The sequence below is a fragment of the Coptis chinensis genome, chromosome 2 (genome assembly GCF_015680905.1).
Source record: "Coptis chinensis isolate HL-2020 chromosome 2, ASM1568090v1, whole genome shotgun sequence".
Taxonomy (NCBI): domain Eukaryota; kingdom Viridiplantae; phylum Streptophyta; class Magnoliopsida; order Ranunculales; family Ranunculaceae; genus Coptis; species Coptis chinensis.
In genome coordinates, this window is record NC_141457.1 from 46,690,309 (window position 1) to 46,710,689 (window position 20,381).

A 20,381-nucleotide genomic window follows, 5' to 3' on the forward strand; every position below is an offset into this window, starting at 1 on the left:
GGTGACTGCTCATTCTGTTGCGCTTCCGAAATAAAACTTCATATCATATGTGGGATTGACACCGAAATAATCGGCCTTTAAGAGAGCATTTCCCGTTGCCCTATTACGATTCCTATAAGCGCGTCCTGGGACAGACCCAATACGGAGAGTTGGTTGATTAGAGTTTTCAATGATATGAGCTGCTGTAACAAGATTCATTTGAATTGTGAGTGCAGCTGCTGTCAACATTTCTTGTTCATGCATGAAGTGTCTTTCAATACGTCGTCTTCTTTGGGAATCAGAATCATAATCATTACACTATCAGAATTCATTTTGCTAGTAAATAAATTATGGAATAAAAATTGAAAATATTAAAAATTGTGTGAGATAGCAAATTGGTTTAATTTCTTGTGGAGAGTTATGTTATATATGTTGGTGGAGGGCCAGCAGAGTACACATGAAACATGCGTACTATAGTACTCTAGATAGATTACATGCATTTCTTACATAATTTTTTATCTTGCACACACCCCAATAAATAGATTCCATGCATGCATGATTCATTTCAATCTTGCCCACAATTCTTTATCTTGCACACACCCCAATAATTTCTTACATAATTCATTACAATCTTGCCCACAACCCAATGACCCTAATCAATAGCGTACAGACCACAAGAAAGTAAAATTCAATAATTCAATCTGACCCTATAAAAAGAATGTCTTTTCCTCTCTCAAAGGCACATTCCCGCAAACATCAGTAATATTTTATTTTTGTATTATTAATAATACTGTCTTTATCTCTCTCTCTTTCACTCTTTCAGTAACAATGTCAAGCAGAGGATCATCATTTAGCATTAATGAAGACACAGTATTATGCCAAGCATGGTTGGATAATTCAATTGATCCAATTACCGAAACAAATCAATCATGCAACATATTGTGGGATAAAATTAAAGAACAATTTGAGAATCAGAGGATGATACGGGGTTTTACAGAGGCACGAACTATGAGAAGTGTTACAAGTCGTTGGCAACTTATAAATAAAGCAGTTACTTTATTTCGTGGATGTTTGAATCAAGCCGAGGATATGAACAGATTAGGAACTAACGAAATGGACATTGTAAGATATTATATATATATATATATATATATATATATATCAATTATTTAGCTAGAATATAATTGATTAAACTCAAACTATTTTTTTTCTTTTACAGATGGAGCAAGCAAAGAAGTTGTATGTCACCAGGTCTTCAGGTAATAAACCCTTCAAATTTGATCATGCGTGGTTTATTTTGAAAGACTATGAAAAATGGGCGCGCCATTCAATTCCAACTACACCTGGTTTCTCTCAAACTAATTTTCATAACGGGTCTCCAGCTCCATTAAACGAACAAGATGGCATGGGGGGAACACCTGATTCTGAAATGCAAAGACATGGTTCATCAAAAAGACCGGATTGTGGAAGAGACAAATCAAAACAAAAAAAAAAGTTGACAGTCAAAACGAAACTTCTCTCAAAGAATTAACGCAACAATCTCAACGGGTGATGGAGGCCATTGAGGCAGCAACTGACCGTGGGAAAAAATTCTATGAAAGTGAAGCGTTTAATCCGTCAAGGATTAAACTTGCAGAAAAAAAAAATTCCGTGAGACATTGGCATAGGAAAAGGAGATCATGAGCACAAATACATCGACTATGATACCTCAAGGAAAAGAATGGTACAAAAACGCAAAGAAACAAATTTTGAAAGATCAAACTTTTTGCAATGCACGGACTCCTTCAAGAAATTTGCACTTTGAAGAATACGGAGACAGCGATTGATTAATTTGATTAAGAATTTTAAATGTTTCGTACGTATTTGATGTATTTTTAATGTATTTCCTTTTAATTTGTTGTTTTTTTTATTTTCAATAAATGTTTTATTTAAATAATTAATTAAGTTGTTGCAAATCGGAATAAATTTAATCTTAAAATTGAAATTATAACAAAGAAATACAACTAAATCAAAAAAAATTTAAAGGGTAGGATAGAATGGTAATTGCATAAATTAAGTTATTAAAAAAACAAAAAAAAAGGAATCAATTCTAACCGCTATTGGGAGTGGCGGGTGGAAAATCATAATTGAATTTTGTCCGCCATTGTAAGTGGCGTGTAGGTTATTATTTGAATTAAATCACATTCCTAACCGCCACTGGCTACGGCATGCAGAGTAATTTGGATTTTTTTTCCTTGCCCGCCACTGGCAATGGCGTACAGAGCATACGCTATAACGTTAAAATTGACTGCAAAAATAGAGAAATTTATAAAGATAGCGTTGGCGGTATAACATTTTAACGTACCATTGGATCACATTTTACTTTAAATTTGGTGTTTTGCCGCACCATTGGACTTAGCCTAATGGGGTGGTATACGGTAGATAATAGAGTATTAGTTTATAGAGGAGGCCAAGAATTTCTCATCTCACTATCAGTTGATAAATAGCTCGGGTGACACTAGCTCGGGCGACACTTTAACCAACGTCCGAACAAAAAAAAATTCGGACGTCACTTTAAGTAACGTCACTTTATAATTCTAAAGTAATTTTTTAACTCAAACGACACTTTAAGTGACGTCCCAATACGACACTTTAAGTGACGTCCGAGTTTAAAATCTAGTTTTTTTTTACACTTCTTTATTGGGGAGTATAGAGTAGGGGTGCAGATGGATAGCGGAATATCCGAATCCGATTCGTATTCGTATTTGAAAAATAGGATATTATTCGAAATTTTCGGATATCGGATTCGGATAAATTTTCACATCCGAACAGATTTTAGATACGGATACGGATGCTGGTACTATCCGTTGGATAATATCCGAATCCGATTTAATTAATATAAATATATTATTATATTAAAACTATAAAATATAAATACAAATTTAATTTAGTTTAGGGTTTTTTTTCTTTCTCAAACCTAATCTCAACGCCGCAACCCGCAACCACCACTTCTCTTCTCAAATCTCAAATTCTCAACGCACCACCAGCCACCACCGCTCCTCTTCTTCTTCCTCAAAGCACCACCACCACGCAAAGGTATGTAAAATTCTCTCTATGTAGAACAAAATTGCCTATCAACTTTTCTCTAAAACGTAACTTAAAAAGCAGAAAGATCATAAAGACTAGTTACTATATTGCATGAATTTCATGCTCTTTCCCGCGAAAATTCAAGTTTCTTATGAGTGTAAAAAAGCATAAAAGTAAGTGTTGTTATTTATTGGCGACTTTTATATAAAAGTGGGTATATAAAAGTGTTCATTATATTTAAAAAAAAACAAAATGGCTTATGCGTGTTATGTAGAATCGTCTGCATTGGCTGCAAGTCAAAGTTGAGATTCAAGCTGTAAGAAGCTTCCACCCATATTAAGAAAATAAAATAAATAAATAAATAAACCAATAAGTTTTCTTCCACTTTTCTTCTGTTTTATAAGCTTTAAAAGCTTCATTTTCATGAAATTAACATTTTTGAGAAGTGGTGAATGATTTTAGTTTCCAGGTGTTATAGATTTTGAAGATGAGCAAAAGTTGTAGATATATAGCAGAGAATTTATAGTTCAGATCAAGTGTACTAGTGTTTGTTGTAAAGTCTTTTGCGTTAATACCATCTCTACTGAAAGTCTGAAATGAAGAAAAGTTTAAAGTTGTTCTATTTATGAAGTTTGACAAGTTGTTCTCTCTCTCTCTGTCACTCTCTGTTTTGTTGTTTTTGGTGTTTTAAACAAGTTATTTGCTGCTTGTTACTGTCACACAACAACATTACCTTTCTACGCAATCTCTCATTCTCCTTGACAATTTTGTCCATAGTTGCTTTGCCCTCGTGGCTATCCTCCTCGCTATGTTCAGCTTCTTCCAGGTTCTCTTTTTCTGCAGATTATAACTCTTTCGCGCATACTTGTTTTGCAACCAATAATGGCTCGAATTCTGTGCATTCAAATTGATTAGCAGCAGAGCAATAATCATCTTCTATTGATATTTGCCCAAAGCTTTCACATTGCATCTCTTGATCGACAATCTCCCAGTTCTCTTGGGTTTCACAATTAGTCTCAGTTTGATCATGAACATTATCTAGTCTCTCTTGCAACATGATGACTTTCTTGATAACCCCTTTTCGACAATCTCAAACCCCAGAATCACTATCCATTTTGAATTTTTTGAATTTTTGAATTTTGAAGAATCTAGAAGTGTTGTTTGTCAGTCTGTGTCTTTAATATTGACTCTATTTATTGTATTATGTAGGTGGAAATGGCTACCCCAACCCCAAGCAGTGCTGCATCAGCTCTTTCACCTAGTGGTAGTGTGAGCCATACGCCTATCAACGAGCCTACGCTTATTGATGCCGATCTGCTCTTTGCTAGTATATCGTCGGATGAAGAAACGACTCTGCCGAAAGTCTTTGATCCATTGAAAGGTAAACTGTCAAAAGTGTGGCTAGAGTTTGAAATTAAAAAATTAGGAGATGGAACCTCTAAAGCTTATTGTAAACATTGCAAAAGAGTTTTGATCCTAGTAGTAAGTTGGGTACTCACGATTTGAGAAATCATTTGAAATCTTGCAAGATAAAGAAACATTCTACTTGGTCAAAGGCTTTTGTGTAATTCATTTAAGCATAAAATGAAGCTCCAAAATTAGCAAGTTGGAAATATGACCCACGTACAAGTAGACTTGACTTTGCACGCATGGTTGCTAAGCATGATTACCCTTTTCTTATGGCTGAACATGAATACTTTAGAGTTTTCATAAATGGTATTTGTCATATGTTCAAATGGGTCTCAAGAACCACTGTTCGAGAGGATGTCATGCAACTTTACAATGAGTCAAGAACTGCGTTACAAGATTTTTTTTATAAGTTGCCATCAAAAGTTAGTTTTACAATTGATATGTGGACTCCTGACTATCAAAATATTGGTTATTGTTGTGTTACTTGTCATTATATCGATGATGAGTGGGTGTTGCAGAAAAAAAATCATCGCTTATCTTACTGTCCCTACGCCACATAGTGGTGTTGTTCTTAGTGAGGTTATCAAGGCTCAAGCGTTGGCATGGAATGTTGATAGAAAGTTATTTGCCATAACTGTTGATAATGCTTCTAACAGTAATACTATGGTAGTGGAGCTCAAGGATTGGCTTAAGAGGAAAGGGGTTTTATGTCTTGATGGTAATTTGTTTTATATAAGATGTAGTGCCCATATTTTAAATCTTATTGTGCAAGATGGATTGAATGTGATTGCTCCTTTTATTGTTAAGATTCGAGAGAGTGCTAGGTATGGCAAGAATTCTCAGAGTAGGCATGAAAAGTTTTTGAATGCATTAGCTCAGACAAGGTTAACTGGGAAAGTGGTTTCTATGGATGTTCCTACAAGATGGAACTCTACTTATGACATGCTCTGTAGTGCCATCCGAGTGCGTAGAGCCTTTGAGCGCTTGACAGAGTTAGCTTCTGACTATAAGCATTTACCTTCTCCTGAAGAGTAGGAAATAGGAACTAAAATTTGTGAGTGTTTGAAAGTTTTCAATGATGCTACACTTCATTTCTCCGGCGTCCAATACCCAACTGCAAATTTGCATTTTAAATGTGTTTGTGATATTCATCATGATATTCTTGAGTGGTTAGACTCTGATTTTTATTATATTCGTGATATGGCAAAGGCTATGAAAGAAAATTTTGATAAATATTGGAGTGAATGTAATTTATTGACGAGTTTTGGTGTTATACTTGATCCTTGCTATAAGATGGAGTTTATTGAGTATGCTTTTACTATGATTTATGGTAAGAAGTCTAAACAAGAAAAAGATGTGAAGAATTCTTTGAATGAGTTGTACACCATGTATGCAATGTCCGATTCTTCTATGGTTGATGTCGGATCATCTTCTAGTCTATTGAATTCATTTTCTGGTGACCAAGGGAGTTCTAAGATGGATGAAGGTTTCCAAAATTTCACGAAACAACGTTCGGAAAGTTCAAAAGCTCCGAAAACAGAGTTGGAGAAGTATCTAGAAGAAGATTTATTCCCATTTGATGCTAATGGGAAAGGTTGTGACATATTGGTTTGGTGGAAAAATAATGGTCCGAAGTTTCCTATATTAGCAAGGATGGCACGTGGCATTCTAGCAGTTCCTGTGTCGAGTGTTGCTTCAGAATCTGCATTTAGTTCCGGTGGTAGAATAATTATCGACTCTCGTTCATCATTGGGTGTTGATTTTGTGGAGGCATTGGTATGTTTGAAGGATTGGTTGCCTAAACTTAATGGTAACTTCCTTCTCTTGAACTTTATTTAAGAATATATATATATATATATATTCAAGAATTACATCATGTCTAACTTTCTTTATATCTTAATTCATTTATGTATTAGTAACGATTGTCGTTGGCTTGGATGCTTGACTTGTGATAGAACAACTTTTAGTCTCGACACTATGAAATAAGGTAAGAATAAGACTATTAAGGTTAATTTATATCTTGTCTACCTTTTTAAGTAATTAGTGATACATATGTTTCTTTATGTTTTTGTGAAGTATTTAATTATTTATTTTCAAATATAATCTCTAAATGAGTTGGTTGTGATTTTACCTCTATGCAGGTGTTAATGTGTTAATTGATTGGAACCGTTTTGGATGCGAAAAGTGTTGTATGGGCAGGGGCAGATTTCTATGTTTATATAATAGAGATGATTTCTATGTTTGTAATAGATTTCTATGTTTGTAATAGGTTATGAGTGTATTTTCTTAAGTTAGAAGTATTTTCTTAATTAAGAGGTTAAACTGTTGAAGTTTGTTTAATAGGTTGATTTTGTGAATGAACTCAATGAATTAGCATGAACTGATGAAGTGATGAAATGCTATGTTAATGTTAATTTACAGGTGGTTTGTTTAACAGGTTGATTTTGATGAATAAGGTACTGCCCGACAGGTGGTTAGTTTAACAGGTTAATTTAGATATTTTGATGTTCATTAGAACATGATTTGGACTGTACCAGGTGATAAGGTCCATGAAATCACGAAATCATGAAAGCCCATGTTTAGTGATCGGATCGGATATTATCCGATATCGGATTCGGATATTATTTTATACATCCGTCGGATTCGGATTCGGATGTGAGTGATAAATTTCGGATTCGGATTCGGATGTAGGCATATTCGAATCCGAAACTATCCGTCTGCAGCCCTAGTATAGAGTGTGGATATTTATAGGCTATATAATAGTATACAATTAGAGGTGTAAAATCCTAATGGCACCTAAGTGGAGGTGTAATTTTATACCCCCATTGGAGATGTCCTCATAACTATAACTACTAGTAGAGGGCACGTGCTACACACGTGATTGACCAATTACATGATACTAGATTGCAAGAAATGAAAAGCTTGTTAGAAAGGCTATTCAAAATAGGGGAAAGAAAATACAGACATAGGCTCTACTTTATTTGGAATTCTAGTTGTTGCCAAAAGTATAAAGAAGACATTATACTTCAAATTAGGTATCCTTTTAGCGTTAGTAATCATCTCTAGAGTATTCTCGTGTTAGTCAAAACAACACATTCCAAGGACCTCTATCGATCTCAACAGGTTAAGTTTATGAACTGTTTGGTGGTAGGTCAGAGCATATTTGTGTATGTGGATTAGGTTATCTCTATAGATTAGGACGGTGAAGTTTTAGTCAATCTAGGAGCATGTGGGTACTGGTGAAGTAGAGCATTTATTATCTATTTGAGGGCCGACCAATAAGCATTCTAATCAGTTGTGCCCCTGCAAGCTGGGTTGGATGCTACCATTGCTAAACTAAGTGAGTCGGAAACAACAAATAAAAGAATTGATATGTTCCACTTGTTAATGAACAAATTTTAACGATGATATATATAGTGCATGTACAATCCTGAACGAATCCTCTCTCACGCATCTATAAAACCCTTTGCTATCCTAGAAGTTTATGCTGACGCTATGTGTGTTGACAATGCATTTGAATTGTAAACAAAATAAAACTACTTTAAACAAAATAAAAATAAAAAGCAGGATATTTTGTTAGCAAACTATATAAGAAAAAAAATGTGCATTAAAATAGAATATAGAGAAAACAGAAGAGAAAATTTAGACGATAAGTTTGTACCTCTAGTTGTAACATTATGTACTATGTCTGTATCTCGAAAACTCCTATTTCAAGCATGCTAGAGTATATGTGAAATGCGCAATCTAATAGGATTTGTAAAATCGGTACTGAAACCTGCATGAGAGAAAGATTTTTGAAATGTACATATATTAAAATGACAACACTGACATAAATCCAAATTAAACCTGCATTTGAGGGTAAGACAATGTGGGATACATTAGTACATTACTTTATTTATTTGAGCACTGGCTATATTTATTATGGACTTTTTAGGTTACAGTTGAGACTTCCTATTAGTCTCTATAATCTACACCAAGTCACTTTGAAACAAAAAAATAATAAAAATTGTTACAATCACATGAAATCAGACGACATAAGAAGAAACAATATTAAATTTTTATGGCAGTAGAAGTATTGAAGCCCATTGATAAAAATGAATGTTACATTTTACTATCAATTTAATCTATCTAATTAAATACAAATCCAAAATAACAATTTAATGTGAAAAGTAGTCATATTTGTAGTAGCAATTTAACCATATTATCCTTGGCTAATGATCGATTAGTACTGCAATAAATGAAATAGCAAATTATCCACTCTTTAAGAATATAGGGGGAATAAAATGACAAAAAATCATATATGTTAACGCAAGCATTGATGACCCTAAACACCAAAAATAAGCCTTTAATCAAACAATTCATGATTAAGTAAAGGACAAATGGAAAAGGAAAAAAGGTAAGAGATTGCACATCTCCAGAAAATCATTACCAAAAGTGATTAAAGTTCATCAATTATCGGAGGAGAAAAAACAAATTGGCAAGTTAAGATCAATTAAGAATAAGTAGTTGTACAAACAGCGATATAATGATTGCAAAATTGGGAACAAAAACAACTACTATTCATTATAAATCTGCTCACATAAAAATGAAAAGAGATTATGAGAAGGAGACGAAACCTTTGAATTAGGAAGAGAAAGTTGGGAACCAAAATTCGAGAAGTTTGTTATTTGAAGACTAGCAAAATACACATGCTCTGCACATGAACGATACACAAAACTTATTGAAGAGAATGTGAACATAGTTATCAAGAGGAAACAAAAATGAATTTAACAACAACATCTACTGAATTGAACCAGCTTTGATAAACTTTGTTAGTAGTTGTAGCCTTTTCTATAATAAATTATATATCTATCTGACATAATACTTGGTACAGTTGTTGGCCTTTTATCTACCTGATACATTTCAAATTCATTATAATTCATATAAAAAGTATGCCTTTGGCACTCAGTTTGTCAAGTTGATACATTATCTATGCTAATATAGGTGTGAATTTCTGGCTATATCGATCCAAAGAGGGCCTAAATTCTCACTTAGGATATGATGTGGTGATCAAGAAAGTGGATGTATGATTTCTCTACTTGGATTTGACTTTTCCCTTGTGTCATTACTCAGATATTAATTCATATGAGGCTTTTAGGCTAGATGCTCACATGATATGTATTAGGTACTCTAACCTAGGTCTCAGAAAAATACTGCCAAGTACAATCATAGATGCTCATGCAAGATGTTCATGAAAAGATGCAATGACTATTACCTACATATTAATCTAAATTCCAAAAATTAAATCCTAATTCAAGTACTACGTGAGATTTCTAGACTAATATCATCATGGAGAAGGGAACAATACCATTATCACTAAGTGTCTAGTATAAACAATATTTATGATTTTTAAATTTTTATAAAGAAAAGTGCGTAATTTACATCCTAAAAGTGCCTAATTTTTGCAAATGTTTATATTCCACCCCCAAACAATTGAATGTTTTGTCCTCAAAGTGTAAAGAGATAAGAAAAGAATGTACCATAGAAACGTGGCAAAAATTGGTAGTATCTGTAACAGAAATATTGTAAAGATGATATGATAACATGAAGCACAATTAAACTGTTACGTACTAACTAACACAAACTCTACTGGAGTAAACATGATAGGCAAAGGGTGACAAAAAGTTTTGAAATGAAAGACCAAAATACGCCACCCCCAAACAAAATTGGAAAACTCTTTTTAAGTTTGGAAATTTTTGTTTGGCCTATACTTTAGAAAGGTGGTATTGTACAAAAACTTGGGTAATTTAAAGTCAGATTCCCTAGACTTACTAATACATGTTTATGTTTTTAATTTTTTAATTTTTTTATATGTTTGATTTTTGGAAAAATAAAATTACGAGAAAAAAATAAAAATGAAACTCACTCCATAGAGAAACACTACTCAAACAACGAGGAAAAAAATGCAAGAGATGAATGAGTGAGTCACATGAAATATGGACTAAGGATTCGGCACTTACAACCATGCACTCCAAAAGGAGGGTCCGGTTACCTTAATGGTACACTCCTATAACATAAGATTGGAATGGAGTGCACCGAAAAATAAAATGAGTCTTTTATAGTCAGATACTCAAGACTTTATTTAAAATATATGTATTAAAATGCAGTTTACCATATATCAACAATCGAAAAAGTTGTGGGTATTTCCATAAATAATTAACATGGAATGCACCACTAAACAGAATCAAGCACCAAGACTTTCTACGATGCAATTTAGTTAAATAAGAGGGTGTCCAAGTGAATGATCGTGAGAAAATGAATAGTTGTGGAAAATACTTGGAATGTGGATAAGTGTTAGAAGAAAAGGGTGGGAAGAATGATTGGATTCTATGAGGGATTAGCTCAGGTGGATGGTGGTCGGGTGGTGCTCTAGGTAGTTTTGAAGAGGCTGGATCTTCATAGGCTCTTCGAAACTCCCCTCATCTAGCTTGGTCACATCTACATAATTATGGTATTCATCTGCATCTTTGAGAAAGTCATCAATCTCGTCCAAGGAGTCGAAATTGTGATCTTTGTCTTCTTCTATAAGAAGGGTATCTACTAGTGTGGGGACAAAAGCATCGGCCACACTAATGTGAGATACAAAACTATCAATGGACTTCACTTCTTCTTCTACAGGCAACCTTAGTTGTCCTTGCTTTTGTCTAAACATGTTAACTTCCACAGAAATATTTCCAAAAGAAAGAGTCACTGAGCCATCCCAGCAATTCATTTGGCCATTGGCGGTTGCCAAGAAAGGACGCCCTAAGATGATGGGAATAGAATCATGCGTAGCTTTTGTGTCAAGAATAACGAAGTGGCTGGGTAGTAAAAATCTTAAACTTTAACGAGAATATTTTCAACTACGCCCTTGGGGTACTTAATAGAACGATCGACTAACTACAAAGTCATTTTAGTTCGTTGAAGTTTTGTTAGACCTAGTTGTTTATATAAATAAAAAGGGAGTAAGTTAACACTCGCCCCCAAGTCTAATAGAGCAGTTGTTATGAAGTAATATCCCAAGGTGTATTGTACAGTAGGACGACTAGGGTTCTTCTACTTAATAATTCCATTATGTTCAGATAAAGAGGGATATTGTTCAGTTAAGAAGGCTTCATTGGATATGTTGGTTTTCCTTTTCTTGGTGCACAACTCTTTTAGAAACTTAGCGTGTCCAGGTAGACTTTTTATAGCATCTAGAAAAAGTAGGTTTATAGTCAAATTTTTAAACATTTCCCTAATCTCATCAAAATTCTCATCCTTTTTAGACACAATTAGTATCTGGGGATACGGTGGTTTATCTCTATATTTATCATAAGGGTCAAAAATATTATTAGTCTTTGCTTTATCTTTAGCCGTTTTCCATCTAGGTGTCCATATTGGAACCTCTACAGGTGTAGGATCATCAATTTCTATTATGGGGTCTTGTAAGGGTTTCCTTTTTGGTTGTGGTATGACTGAAACTTCTATAGTTGTAGGGTCTTCAGTTTCTATGGCAGTATGTTATATGGTTTCATTTTCAGCTTCTATCTGTGGGCGATCTTTAGGCATAGTTACTTTGTTATCAACTACTCTCCCTGAACGAAGGGTAGTGACTGCCTATAGGTCCCCTGGGTGTTATATTACCAGTACACTGAATACTGTTTATTTCGAAGGCGGTGTTTGTTGACTTAGGATTAGGCACTGCTTGACTTGGAAACACGCCTGTTTGGTTATTATTTTGGTTTGGAGACATGTCAATAACCTTTTGGCACAAAGACTGCATCATTTGCATCGTTTGTTGCATCATTTTAGAGTTTTGATCATGATGATCTTTCATCAAGTTAAGAGTTTTGTCGCATAATTTGATTTTGTTTTTCCGACAAGGTCACTACTACTTCGTCTGTAGATGGTTGAACTGGAATTAAGGCTTGTTGAGCGTTCATGTCTTGATGTTGATAATTCTGGGTCATGGGCACTAAACCTCTATTCTGGTCACCTAAGTTTCCTTGTCCTTGAGGTTGAGTTAACTGGTTGAAGTTTGATGGTTGTGGTGGTGGTTGTGCATAGACAAGAGGACAATAAAAGTCGGAATGCTCAAGACTAAAATAGACATTACAACGAGTAGAGTTAATATTCATGACTGGAGTGGGTTGTTGTTGAACAGAGAGGACATCTACTTTTTTAGTGAGGGCATCGGTAAGAGTTTTAAGCTCGGGATCAGGTTTAACCTCAAAAGAAGAAGGAGTGGAGCGGAGCGGGAAGAGTCGTTACCTCCTCAATTGTTGTTCCTCTTAGATTGATCTTTTAAGAATTTATAAGCTTCCAAGACTCCTTTACTAAGAAAACTACCCCCAGTCATGATATCTAGAACCTCCTTATGATGATGTGAAAGCCCCTTGAAGAAAGCCCGAACAAGCGTGTCTTTCGTAAGATTATGATGTGGGCATTCAATGAGAAGATCAATGAAATGATTCCAGGCCTCTGAAAAGGATTCATGAGGATTCTGGCAGAAGAAATGAATCTTTCGAAGCATTTCATTTGTCTTTTGTGGTGGGTAAAACTGTTCCATGAACAATTGAACAAGTTTAGCCCATGAGTCCACAGAGTTTGGCGTTTGGGCAGTTAACCAAGACGCCGCTTTATCGGCTAGGGTGAATGGAAACACCCTAAGCTTAACTTGATCTGGACTTACGCTAGGATGATGGAATGTAGTGAGAACTTGTTCTATCCTACCCATATATTGGTAAGGCTTCTCGTGGTCTAAACCATGGAAAACCGGTAATAAGTTAAATATATTCGGGGGAATTCAAAAATCCCCCACTAGGTCTGCAAGAACGATGCACAAATTAGGGCCATCGTTTAATGCTTTATAAAAATCAGAGAGAGAAGTCTCTAGTTCTTTAGCCATTGATACAGGTGTAGTGTATGAAATTATAGATAGGCGTATAGTATTTCGTCTACAAAAAACAAGCCTGATAATACTAGAATTAAAACTTCTCTGACAGAAGAGGCGAGGAGTGGAAGAAGGAGTACCTGAATGCCTCCTTGCTACCCGTATGAATAACATCTTTGATACGCAATCTCAGTGTATTTAAGAAGTTGGAAACACTGAATAACTTGAACAAAACGAGAGTCTGCAACTAACTTGTAAAAATTGGGCTTTCTTCAGAAGGGGCGCGGGCGTGCTTAGAAACAGGGTTAAAAGGGCACGGGCACGCTCAAGGTATTGTTTCGAATTGTTTTTTTTTTTGTCCAGTAACCTGAGGGCGGAAATAGAGTACGTGCGTGCTTCAGAAATAGAGTACTAAGGGTGCACGCGTACGCACTCCAAAAAATTTGAAATTTTTACAGTAGTTTTCTAAGACGTCCAGTAAGTAGTCTGTAAAATTTCAGAACAATTGGGGTTATGAAAGTCTTTCTACTACCCTGCAACGTTTGTGAGACAGTTTTCGGACACAATTCATACAACCGAATAGTTAATCAATCAAAACAGAGCAAAAAATCGCCAAAATTTTATTGGAGAATCCTGACAGATCGTGCGTGTTGCTGTAAAAACTTTAGAGCAATTGGACTTCTATAAACCCTCCTTATCGGTTGTTGTTCCAGAAATTAAGTGTTGCAAAACTGCAAATACACACTGGAAACAATCCACTAGTTAGGTAGTCAAAACAAATAAAAAGCATTTCAAATTTTACTACAAACTCCTGACTTATGATAGATACTCCTGTAAAAATCTTAGAATTTTTGGAATTTCTTAAGTAACCTTACTCGTCGGTGTTTCTCGAAACTTACAGTGTGAAAGCTGAAATACAGCATTGTAAAGATGGTAATAGTTCACTAGGTGAAACAACTAGGAAAAATCTGAAACAATTCCAGTAAATTAACAACACCTTAAAGATTATGCCTGAAAACTTTCAGATTTTTGAAAATTTAAAAATACCTTTACTGCAGTATTTTTCACTGTGAGTTTGCAGTCTTAAGGGAGCGCGGTCACACTTTGTGCAAGGCAAAAAGGAGGGCGGGTGCACTCTTAGTTTAAAACAATGAATTTCAGGCTTGAAAAGTAAAGAAAATATGAGAAACAAGATTGAAAAATTAAAAGGGTGGGTGGGTAGAGAATGGGAGATTGCCCCTTGGATTCAACCAATTGATGTCTTGTCTTAAATGAGTTTCAGATAGTAGTGGCGCCATTTGATTTTTACAAATTTATATAAACTAACTATATATGCGTAAACACAAATAATCAATCAACTAAACAAGTGCTTAAATCAATATTCCTACTCTCAAATAATAATAAAGTAATATAACGAGTACGGAATCGTTCCACTCTTAACTCTCTAGACTTAACGAATTCAACTAATCAAACAAAAGGAAACAATGGTGAGAACAATGTTATGTTGAGAGATTTCTATTCTAGGATTATACTACGGATTTAAATAAATCTAAATTAACTAAACTAATAAAAGTAGGGTTTCAATGGAAGAGAAAGTTATAAAGAAGAGTAATCAATCCACCTAATGATTAGTTTCATGCAAGAATCAAATTATTCATTGAAAAGAGATTATTTTTAGGTTTTCACACAATGATTCAACCTAAAGTCTCAAACTTTATCATCCCTAGCAACAACCTACATCTCTATAGTAATTATTACTAGCATGTAGGATTATTACAACCAAGTCTCTCGACTTAATTATAACAATCCCTAATTTAATTTACTATATGCTTATTTTGAAAGTCATACAATAAACTAAACTCATTGTAACACATACACAATTAAATAATTATACTAAGCAATCTATTCCTCATTAGGCTTCATAATCACTCCCTTTAATGGAGGGATTAGCTTAGTATCATTGGATTAATTAAACTAAAGAAAGAAGAAGAAGACATAATAATAAAGAAAAAAATTGAAATTGAACTAAAGCTTTATTGAAGAAGGTTTAATAGAGGCTACAAGAATAAACCCTAAATTACTTAGCCCTAAACTAAGTGGGGGAAGGAAGCAGATATATTATTTTAACTAATGGGATAGAGATATGGGGTTTAGGGTTTTTATTATCTTATATAATGATACAAAATTGTGCATGGTTTTTTAGGCTAGGTTATGGACCCATAAATCAAGTCCATAACCCAATGGTTGAATCTAGAACTTCCAATTTTGGTCGTGTTACTGTAGTATGTGTTTTTACCAACTTATACTGTTCTAATCAAGTAAAGGTCTAGACCATTGGAAAGGGCTTTCTGAGCCGGTCATTTTGATATAAAATGGGCCCAAATTTGAAGCCTGAGTTCAAAGATATGGCCTTTTGAAGTTCTATTAACTTTTCTTCAGCTCTCTAATCCGGTTTGACTTTCACTTAACAGTTTTGACTTGGGCTTTTTAAGGGTTTTTTTCTCCATGAAACTTGAGCTTTTTTTATGGAACTTCCATAGCAATCACTTTAGCTGCTTTTAGCACCTAATTAGTAACGAATTGACATTTATTCAACTTTGAAGCCTGAAATACTCAAAAGCACATAATTAGTGATAAGCCTAAATTATTAATAACATAATTGGGCTAAATAGAAATACTATTAAAAGGTTTAAACCATATTTTTAGGCTCTTATCAGGTGGGTTTTGATAGTTCTGGTTAAACTGGGATGGAACCAATGCTCTGTTATGATTGTTATAGGTACCTTGTCCTTGTCCTTGTCTGAAGGTATTTGTTGGTTTGTTGAAACCTGGTGGTGTTTGGTTTTAAGGAATGTTGGTCCATGTGAAGTTTGGATGTATGGTGTATTGGGTACATTGAAAGCACATACTTTTCTTGTTGAAGTGATGATAAGTTTGTGATCAAGGGACAGATGGCATCTATTTGATTGAAGCTTAGACAGAAATTACATGGTAAGGTATTTAAGTTCATGACAGAATGAGGGGTTTGGTCTTTTTTTGTTGTTGTGAGGGCATCTATCTTTCTTGTGAGGGTTTCTATTAGGGTTTTGATTTCTGGATCTGATTTCACCTAAAAAATACCACCAGTCTAAGATGTACTGGGTTGGGCTATTCTGGAATTGTTTATGTCGCCCCAATGGGTACTCTTTTTAGCTTGGTTTTCAAGAAAGGTTAAAGCTACGGTTGCACCTCTATCTAAAAAATTACCATTACTCATGATGTCGATGGTTACTTTGTGTTATGGGAGAAGGCCTTTGAAGAAACATTGGATAAGAGTGGATTTTTCTAGTTTATGGTGATAACATGAATGGAGTAGGTTAGAGAATCTATCCCATGCTTCGAAAAATGTCTCACTTGGACTCTGTCTGAAGAACTGTACGTATCTTGCTTCTTATCTCTTCTGTTTTCTTCGGTGGAAAATACTTCTTCATGAAGGAGAACACAACCTTTTCCCATGTATCAAAAGAGCCGGCCTTCTGTGAGAGAAGCCAAGCGTGACTCTTGCCAGCTAGAGTGAAAGGAAACACTCGTAGCTTAACCTGATTGTCGATGACGCCCAGATGATGAAAGGTATTACATACTTCATGTATTCGGCGTAGATGCTCGTACGGTAACTCGCGTTCTAACCCGTGGAAGATGGGTAGAAGTTTGAACACGTTTAGTGGAATCCTAAAATCGCTCGTGAGCGGTGTGAGTCATATACAAGATGGAGGCCCATCTTGCAAAGGTGTGTAGAAGTTGGAGAGAGGCTCTTCAGCTTGCACTACTTCGTCAGCCATCTTAAGAGATGTAGGACTAGAAACATGAGATTGTCTAGGTCAACGAACTCTCCTACGTGAGTAAGTTTTATTCTTACTAATACTAGAAGTGCCTGAACACAGTATCATACACTTTTAGCAAGACCCAAAAAGTATCCTAACATGCGTAAACGGTGCAATGTATGTTCAAGAAATCGAAATTCGTTTTTGCAAGTATGGAGTTTTGAAAACTTTGCTTTTGGTATATATTTTACAATGCCCTGTTCAAAGGAACAATTGGACGCGTAACTAGGACAACTCTACTACACGTCTCAGAAGAGTAGGCAGTCACTTCACCAAGTGGTGTGCTACCAAAAATCTCACTCACGATGAATATGGGGGAGGGGAGTGAGGAAGGTAGTTGGTCTACCAGAATCTGGTAACTGATTACTCTAAATCCTCGTGGTTATATTTTTGTCCTTTTCTGGAGGAGCGTGACTACTTGGGTTCTAGTTGATTGATTTTAATTAAGTTTTTTGGTCTAGGGCTTTCAAGAATCAAGCAACGTCCAATTTACCTACATTAGGTAATGACTTCCCAATGGTTGTTATAGCTCAGGTTCAGCCTTATGCGTGAATGTAAATTGTAGTACGGAAAATAAATTTCAGACAATCACGTAAGCATACTTGAACACACAAGTATCCTCATACTTGGGCTTCGAGGAGGTTTAGAAGTTACCTCTCAAGCCGTGCTTACACGCTGCTTGAGGAGAAGACAACGTCAGTTGGCACTTGATCTGAGAATCAGGCCAAACCTTTCGAGCTTTCCCCTGTTTTAAGTTACAAATAAAGTCCCACTTAAAAAGCCCACAAGTTGGGTTTTTGACAATTTATATAACTTTGCCTTCAAGGGCTCAAACTTAAAACTAAACTAAGATTATACTAATCTAATTAACTAGTTTTGGTTTAATCTCATAGATTAACTATAGTCAATTTGACTTAGAGTGTTGATTACCAAGTTGATTCAAAGTGTGTGAGCTATGATCCACAACTTGCCTCACACACTTGAACTTCCCAAGGCAATTAAAACTCTAATCCCTTGGTAATTATTAAACTTAAACCAAGTTTAATTCTTGTTCATCAGAAGAAATCAATCAAAAACAAAGTTTTTTTTTTCTCGTTTTTCTTTTTATCACTAACTATTACAAACAAGTTCTATTGTTTTCTCCTACTCGATTACAAAATCCGGGCCTAGAGTGCAATTGTGTGTCACAAATGAATTGGACCTTGAAAAAATCTCACGCACTTCTGTGGAGGTGAACCAGCAGTCGTGCCGCCCATGCGGTCGCCAGCTAGCGTCGGTGGATGACAATCATCTTTCGCCTGTTGGATCAGCTCCTCTCCACCTTTGTTGTCCCGCAACCTATTTCGCAAAAAAGTATCTCAGTACAGAGAAACAATAAAAATTAAATGATGAAAAATTGAAAAAAAAATAGAAATTGAGAGGTGAGAATGATGCTCCCTTCTTAGATTCTCAACCAATCACTTTCACTCCTTCAATCCATGACGGTGGCGCCATTTGAAGCTTTAGTATTGGTGGAAGTATACTTCAAAAGAGTTTAGAAGTTGAGGTTTGTTTCGACCCCCACCTACGTGGCAAACGTCCATTAGTAGGGGTCTCTATTTTATTCATTTAATCGACAGGGCTAAAGCCCAATTCGCAATACCATGAATTGATGTACAGGCCCATTAACTCATGTGTCTAAGGCTGAACCTTAGCCACATGACTTGCCACTAATGTATGTTAATTTATGTCCAGATTCGTTTCTTATCAAAAGAGATAATTATCAGTTGAGAGTTGTATTCTATCACAATGACTCAAGCTACAAGAATACTTGAGCTACAAGGATAGTTAAATGAAATAAAAGAAATGAAATAACAAGTTGATTGAAATAAAGGAAATGAAATAACAAGAAATTAAAAACAAGACAAGAAAATAAACAAACCAAATGGTTTGGATCCTAAGACAATATATGGATGAGTTCTCTCTTCTTTGCTTTTTATTTATATACCCCTACTTTTGCCATTTACAGATTTGCCCTCATCCATTCTAAACTAGACACCTCACCCCTTTCACTTTTTCTTTTGCTTTTACTTTATGGGTGCCTTCTTGCGCAAGGTAGGTTTAGGGATAAGTCTTCATAATTTGAAATAAAGGCCTCCATCTTTGGTCTTTTGATTTGAGTCCTTTGACTGTTGACTTTGACTGGTTCAGCACTTTTCCACAGCAGCTACTGGTATTCATAATAAGCGTGATTAATGCTCTTTTTGGTGCTAAGACACAGCTTTTATGATAAATGGTTTGAAATACTCCTTAACCTGACAAAGCCAGTAAAAGCTATGAGTTACCTTTTTGTTAAGCGTAAGAGGGACTGTAATACAGCAATATACGGATAATAAAATACACATTTGGGAGCTGATCAAGCTCCTGACGCCTACATCTAATAGCTTCCACCACCCTCTCTTGTTGCATTAAATTGAACAAAAAATTACCAAAACTTTGTAAATGTAAATATATATGCAAATTTATATTTACATAGTAACTGACCTATGTAAACTTAAATTTACATAGTAACTTAAAATAACATTTCACTTACCAAAACTTCAGCATCTTCTAACGGAATGTATTTCCTATTCTTGTAGTTTTTTGGCCTTAATGAGTCATAGTGCGTCCATTCCCAATTCAGAGTATCAACATGAAACAAAGTCCAGTGATGACCATCTTTGTACTTTATCAATTTGGGACTATTTATGATGAAAAACAGATGGGCGACCTTGCTGTCCAACTGTTTTAGGACATCTCTGACATAGACCCTCATGCCTTGTTTTTGTGATCTCTTAAAGCCAGCTACAATAAATAAGAATGCATCACTAAACAATAATGTTTTAGCACTTTACACTTTTTACTATGCACTCTGAAGTTTGCGTAGTAAGAGTATTATGTGTTATAATTGTAACTGACTTCAATATAAAAACTCAAGTGTTGGGCAAAAAGAAGTTATATTACTATGCAAACTTAAAAGTGCAGACTAAAACTACTACGCAAATATAAGAATGCAGAGTAACCACATACTATATCTTCAGAGATTTAGTGAATTTAGTCTGTAAATATAAGAATGCAGACTAACCATAACACATTCAACTTCAAGACTAAAACTACTACGCAAATATAAGAATGCAGAGTAACCACAGACTACA

General features: G+C 35.1%; 2 protein-coding genes across 2 annotated transcripts; both read left to right on the forward strand.

Moving 5' to 3' along the window:
* Positions 1 to 4,953: 4,953 nt before the first annotated feature.
* LOC147516283 (zinc finger BED domain-containing protein RICESLEEPER 2-like) lies at positions 4,954 to 5,490 on the forward strand. Its single transcript, XM_086593206.1, has one exon. The coding sequence runs from the start codon at positions 4,954 to 4,956 to the stop codon at positions 5,488 to 5,490; it is 537 nt and encodes a 178-aa protein (XP_086449332.1).
* A 165-nt stretch (positions 5,491 to 5,655) lies between these two features.
* On the forward strand, positions 5,656 to 6,910 carry LOC147516284 (zinc finger BED domain-containing protein RICESLEEPER 2-like). Its single transcript, XM_086593207.1, has 2 exons — positions 5,656 to 6,231; positions 6,893 to 6,910. The coding sequence occupies exons 1-2, from the start codon at positions 5,656 to 5,658 to the stop codon at positions 6,908 to 6,910; spliced, it is 594 nt and encodes a 197-aa protein (XP_086449333.1).
* Positions 6,911 to 20,381: the final 13,471 nt, after the last annotated feature.

Excerpts from the sequence above, each read along its gene's own strand:
- LOC147516284 (XM_086593207.1), top strand. The coding sequence starts at position 5,656 with ATGGCAAAGGCTATGAAAGAAAATTTTGATAAATATTGGAGTGAATGT.
- LOC147516283 (XM_086593206.1), top strand. The coding sequence starts at position 4,954 with ATGATGAGTGGGTGTTGCAGAAAAAAAATCATCGCTTATCTTACTGTC.